We start from the raw sequence: 6,262 nt of genomic DNA, 5'->3' as shown, positions 1-6,262 counted from the left end.
TTTAATTATACTCGTGGTCAACAAAGTTTAATATATTTAAAACTTTGAAACTTAACCAACAATGCATTGGTTCAAGTGGTAAGGGACTTGGACCCCTTAAGCAAGTGGTCACAGGTTTGATCCCTGACTCTTGTATAGCCCACAAGTTCCCCGACAAAGATTAGTCACCGTTAAACGGTGGTGGAAACTTTGTACCAATAACAATAACATGGTAACCAAAAAGAAAAACCTTGAACCTCATTAATGGTGTACCTTCTCAATTACATTGGGACAATCAGAAAGAAGTTAAAGAATCTGTACGATACTAGAAGACATGTTTCCCAAGTACTTAGGACTTGTTGTCTCTTGATATGGGTAATTTGTTATTTCACAATTCAAACAAAGCTGCTCCAAAACAAAACTCCCATGAGATTCCAAATAGCTAGATTCCACACCAGCATCGTACCAATAATGCAGCTCTTAGATAAGTTCTCTCATTTTCATATTCCATTCCAAATAGCATAAACAAATGTTCAGCTGTAAATGATGGCTTCATTGAAGGTGCAACGAATTCGAGACGAAATTTCTACATCCATCGTTACTTCGAACCCTCAAATTTCGGGTCTCTTTCAAGCTCCTCTGGGACTAAACCAATACAGCAAATACAAAACACATTAAAGCTTGGCAAGCTATCTCAAAGAGTGTAATTATGTAATAAACTCACAATAAATTAAATTTATGAACCAAATTCAACGAAAATGTGCAAGATTGAAGAGCTATGTTAATATCTAGAGAGACGAAATGATTATATAATATTGTTTTCTGCATTAGTTATATATACTTATTGACGAAATGATCCTTGTGAAAGTTTATTAGGGAAATTTCATGGAAGTTAATCAACACTTTCCATCCCAAACATCAGTTTTCTTCCCTTTCTCTATTGGGTGGGTTGGGGTACTTGTTACCGAGATTAGAACTGTGGTGTCAAGGTCTTTTGGTGGTCCAGATCTTTACCTTATTATTGATCCCAATACTCCCCGGACTTCTCCACAAACGGTGTTAGAATCATGATTCAGATTGATTGAGGAGCGGTAGTGGATCTAGGTAAAATGGATCCCTGCATTGAAAGTCTTTCTGATCGTGTGAGTCAGGCTCAGGCAGTGTGTGTCGTTGTTTGGTAACGGCGGTACAAGTATAGTGATGTTGGAGACTAACATATGAGGGGGAGATTGTCAGAGTTCAAATCTAAGTGATTCAGTGAATAATCTGACATAGACTAGGAATGAGCTAAATGAAAGATATATAAGAGATGTGATCCATATACTCGATGCCTTAAGATTTTGGGTGGAAATGCAGTGTTCAGGTCTCTTGGTAGTCCAGGTCTTTAGCCTATTGTTGCTCTCAGTTGTTCCTCAGACTTCAACAAGAATCCCCTCTTCTGCCCGTGCCCCTGATTTAAGGCAAGTCTCTATCCATCTAACAACCTAACAATTTTAATTGACATTTTCCATCTTTCTAATCTAACTGCTCTAAGCCTGAAACTGCTATGTGTGTTTTTTTTATGACAAATGTTAGTAATTAGTTGTTACAAATATTAACGAAGGGATTGAACCCACAACCACTAATCACTCCAACCCTAATAATTTTCCTCTGAACCACCAAATCACTTTATCATTCTGCCTCGAACAGCTCTGTGCCCCTTCTATTGGCTTCCTATTATTCCTGTCTACTAGTGTGCAAATTCAAACTACTATAGACTGTACATTTCAATAACATAAATTTCATTTTTAAGCATCCAATAAAATTTGTGAATCACTGGAGACTAACAGACATTTTTTTACTTTTGAACCAACAAATAGAGCAGAAACATTCAACCCTAGAGCAAAAGAAAGAACAATATGATGTAGCAATAAAGAAATTGAAACATATTCCCAAATGAATCATAAACGTATAATAAATGATCGAATTGAAGTCTAAAACAAGCATAGGCAATTAAAAATAGAAAATTAGTCTCCTAAAAGGCCAAATGCAACATTGTAGACAAGACATGACTTTGAGAAAGGTAAAAAAGATTAAGATATCAATCCATTATATTCAAGGAAACAACCAGGGGTCACTACCATGTACCATCTATGAATATATCACATTTATGGATACAGATTACAGAGCTCTGAAGCCTTGCAACAAAGGAGCTAAATTTGTTATAAATCCTAACACAACTTATCGATAGACAATAGCGCGAGCATCTACTTCTGAGCTGATAAAGTTTCAGTCCTATACCAGATAAGATTTAACTTACGTGCTAATGTCAGTTGCCAAATAATATTGATAATGAAAATAATAACCACAAAAGGCACATGAAATTATTAACTGTTTAGAAGCTTACCTGGTAAAAAGAATTTTTGTAGCTTGGGATACAGCGATACTTTCTCTCCGAAGGCATTCATTCAGCAGCATGTATGAGGCCAGTAGATTAGACGTGACGGTTCCTCCAAATAAGCACAAAACAAATAAAAAAGAATTTGCCTGAATTACAGATATTTAACTTATTTGCAACTATATGAGAAAAGCGGAACCCAAGAAAATAGTTGCTCGTAAAAGCCAACATAGTGTTCAAATACATCATCAATGATGTCAATTAAAATAGACGGCATCTTGAGGGAAATGATAGAAGATCACTATCATTTGAGGGACACTACAAACAGCCCTAGGTGATTGGAACATAAATACTATCTCTCAGCGAGAAAATGTAAAATATGGACAAGTATATTGGGATTTCATGATTGAACAGCTAATCTATTTTACGCACATGATTACAAAATTCACAAGTCAAACCAATGAGGAAATAAAACAGTTTAAGCATTCAGGTTTGATTCTGTATTGAAAACATCATATTCAAAATAGTTATTAGAAATAGTGAGTATAGGTTCCAAAGCATGTACCATATTATGCAAATTTTAAACATCCCTCTCTTCCCTCTTTTTTGTTTGTGGCATTCCCCAACTTTGTAATGGAACAAAATCTGTGGACCCTAAACTTTTATATCAAAAGAGTGGCTTTATTAATTACAAATTTCATATAAGTCCAGAGTGCCATTTGAACTTCGGAACATAAATTATTAAACTGAGGATTGTGCACTTCCAAGTTATCTATGATGCAGAAATTTCCCATATTTTCAATATATGTATGAATTGAAGTCATCAGCAAGAACCTGGTACATGGTTTCTGTTTCCTGATCTATTTATTGGAGTTTCCAATTGGTTCAGCAAGGAAAATCACTTAAAGTTGCACCAAAAGGAGCCGGTGTTCAAATTCTGTGAAAATGAGAGTATTTCTGAATAGCATGAGAAAATACTTAGGCACGGCCTAAGTTTAGCCATGAAAGCGAAAATGTAGTTGAATTTATTTTCAGGTAGTTTTATACTAATTCACAAACAGGCATAATTTGTAAAAGGAAAGAATATACATTCATGAGCCATCTGTGTTATATAAATAAAGGACTGTATTTAAGCTGGATAATATTCATATGATATGACCTTAAAGACTTTGAAGAAATGCTGAGACGATGAAACAAATAAGATAAGTAATTATTACAATATTTAATAAATACAACTCAAGCATATTTTAGACTGCCTAATGTATTGGCCTATATGGTATAGGTTACATTTTACTCTGTTATGAGCTCCTTTGTTACAGATAATTCAATCAATTTGGTCTAATAAACAAAAATCCAAGATATTATTCTGAATGTATTTTCTATCAGACATAGTCTTAAGGTGACATTCTCCCCAATAATGTAATTTTACATATAAGAGCTCAATACTCTCTGGTGCAAGACATTCTCCAGACTAATTGTGCAAGTTCCATAAATCAAAAGATGTACAGGAAGAAAAAAAATTAAAAAACTTTCACATTATAATACCTTTCTGAGATGCTTCATCATATCCGGCAGCAGTTACGGCCTATCAATTTTGTTGCACGCATCTACATTTTCAGAATTAATAATAACTGCCTTCGATCCAGCTAACTCCACGCATTTTCTTCTGACCTCCGACCATTTTGTCCCTCAACTTCTTCACATCATCCCACCTCCCATCGCCTGCATATATATTCGAAAGCATAACCCTGTAAACATTGTCAGTGGGATTACTTTTGAAAATCTGCTGAGCTACAGTTTCTGCCAACTTAGAATTCCCATAAGAATCACAGCATGATAATAAAGCTCCCAGGATGGCCTTGTCTACTGGTTTGGGTAAGGACTGAGTGAGATTGTAGGCCTCTTCTAACTCCCCAACACCGCCAAGAAGCTTCACCATGTAAACATAGTGCTCAGGTCTAGCTTTGATGTTGAATTCATCTTTCATTCTCCGGAATAACTCCCGGCCATCTTTGACCAGGCCAGCATGACAACAAGCACAAAGGAGAGCAGAGAATGTTCCTTCATCAGGTACCAATCCTTTCTCCAGCATTTCATCAAACATCACGAAAGCCTCAGAAACACATCCATGCGAGCCATAAGCCAAAATCATTGAATTATAAGAGATTATATTCCGTTCTGGCATTATCCTGAACACACAGGTTCCCAAGTACAGGAAACCACACTTTGAATACATGTCTATGAGAGCAGAGGAGACCTTGACATCTGATTCCAATCCATGCCGAAGAACATAACCATGAATCTCACATCCTGGTAATACATTCGCCATCTGAGCTATAGAAGCCAACACAGTGGCAATCAAAACAGAATCCAGTTTCTTGCTCTTCATGTTTAATTTCCTGAAAAAGAGCAACGCTTTCTGATACTCCCCACACTGAGAATACCCAGCTATTAGAGCAGACCATGTAACCAAATCAGGATCGAATATACCGCAAAAGACTCTATATGCTGAATCCATGCACTTACATCTCGAGTACATACTCACAAGTAAACTACCTACATGAGAATCAGAATCAAGACCACTCTTTTGACTCACACCATGTAATCCTTGTCCAATGCTCAGCAAGCTAGAATCTGCAATACCTCCAAGCAACGCAGCCAACGTAAACCCATCAGGCTTCTTCCCAGCAAGTCTCATTGAGCTAAACATTTGAATCCCTATCTCCCATATACCAGAACCCCCATAAGCAGAAATCAACGAGTTCCACAAAACTAAATCCGGTTCAACAATCCCGTCAAACACTCTACGCGCTTCATGAACAACTCCCAGTTTCGAATAAGCACTCACAAGTGCACTGCAACAAATAGGGTCAAGCCCCAACCCAGCAGACACAACACTTCCATGAACAACTCTCAACATACCAAATTCAAAGCCATCAGAACACGCACGTATAACACAAGCATACGTATAATTATCGGGCTTTATATCATCCACAAGCATGGTTCTAAATAAAGAAATTGCATTGCTGAATCTTCGAGCCTTGGCGAAAGCTCGAATCATGGAATTCCAAAGGTAAACACTTCGGGTGGAAGTTTTATCGAACACGTGGTGTGCATAGTTAATGTGATTGTTAAGTGCATAGAGTCTAATGATTTGAGTAGCATAAAAAGGGTCTTTTGAGAGATGGGTTTTCAAAAGACAAGCATGTAACTGCTTCACACGTAATAGGAACTTGCAAACGTTGGTGAGTTCAGAATGGAGCCATTGAAACTGAGTCAACATCAATTATTATGGTAACAACGTAAACTTGGTGTGTGATTTATGTGTGATAGTGACAACAGCAACAATTACAACATTTACTGATTTACATAGGAATGGAGGGAAGGGGAGGGAGAAATGTTAAAATATAGTGTTTCGTTCTAGCAAGGAAAAAAAGATGAGAGATTTTATTATAATTTTTTTAAAAAAAAATATAGATTTAAAATATTAAGTGTTTTTTTTTTGTATAGATTTTTTAAAAAAATATAGATTTAAAATATTGTGTTTTTTTTTGTATAGATAGACAAAATTGTAAATAATTATTGAAACCCATGTACATAAATGGAGGGGGGGGGGGGGGGGGGGGGTTGAAGTTCGAATTCAAACACGACAACATCTAACCTAAGAATTTCAACATTTTTTTACAGTTGAGTTACGACTTGGGAACTATTATGCTTCTTTTTTAAAAAATGGATAAATTTATTGGTTTTATTCTCCATAGAAAAAAGAAGATGGTAAGAAAGTTTAAAACAATATTTTCCGCTACTTATTTAAGGTTAGGTTAAATAAGATTATACTCCCTCCGGTCCTAAATATAAGCAAATTTAACTTTTTAGGTTCATTCAATTAATGATGTATGTGGTTCA

At 36.0% G+C, this 6,262-nt stretch overlaps 1 protein-coding gene across 3 annotated transcripts; it reads right to left on the bottom strand.

Moving 5' to 3' along the window:
- Nucleotides 1-212: 212 nt before the first annotated feature.
- LOC146940323 (Tetratricopeptide repeat (TPR)-like superfamily protein) lies at nt 213-5,780 on the bottom strand. Of its 3 annotated transcripts, none has more exons than XM_085753999.1 (3): nt 3,902-5,780; nt 2,366-3,293; nt 213-624 (listed from the first exon to the last, which is right to left on the bottom strand). In XM_085753999.1, exon 1 carries the CDS (start codon nt 5,637-5,639, stop codon nt 3,978-3,980), a length of 1,662 nt encoding a protein of 553 aa, XP_085610125.1. In that variant the 5' UTR covers nt 5,640-5,780; the 3' UTR covers nt 213-624; nt 2,366-3,293; nt 3,902-3,977. The 3 variants fall into 3 exon arrangements, with proteins under 3 accessions (XP_085610125.1, XP_085610123.1, XP_085610124.1); XM_085753997.1 differs by having other exon boundaries at nt 2,366-3,313; nt 3,902-5,768; XM_085753998.1 differs by having other exon boundaries at nt 2,366-2,505; nt 3,902-5,768.
- Between the last annotated feature and the right edge of the window lie 482 nt (nt 5,781-6,262).

This window comes from Medicago sativa, chromosome 3, assembly GCF_051527215.1.
Source record: "Medicago sativa cultivar Bolivia chromosome 3, Bolivia_mono, whole genome shotgun sequence".
Taxonomy (NCBI): domain Eukaryota; kingdom Viridiplantae; phylum Streptophyta; class Magnoliopsida; order Fabales; family Fabaceae; genus Medicago; species Medicago sativa.
This window is presented reverse-complemented; position numbering and strand designations above follow the sequence as displayed.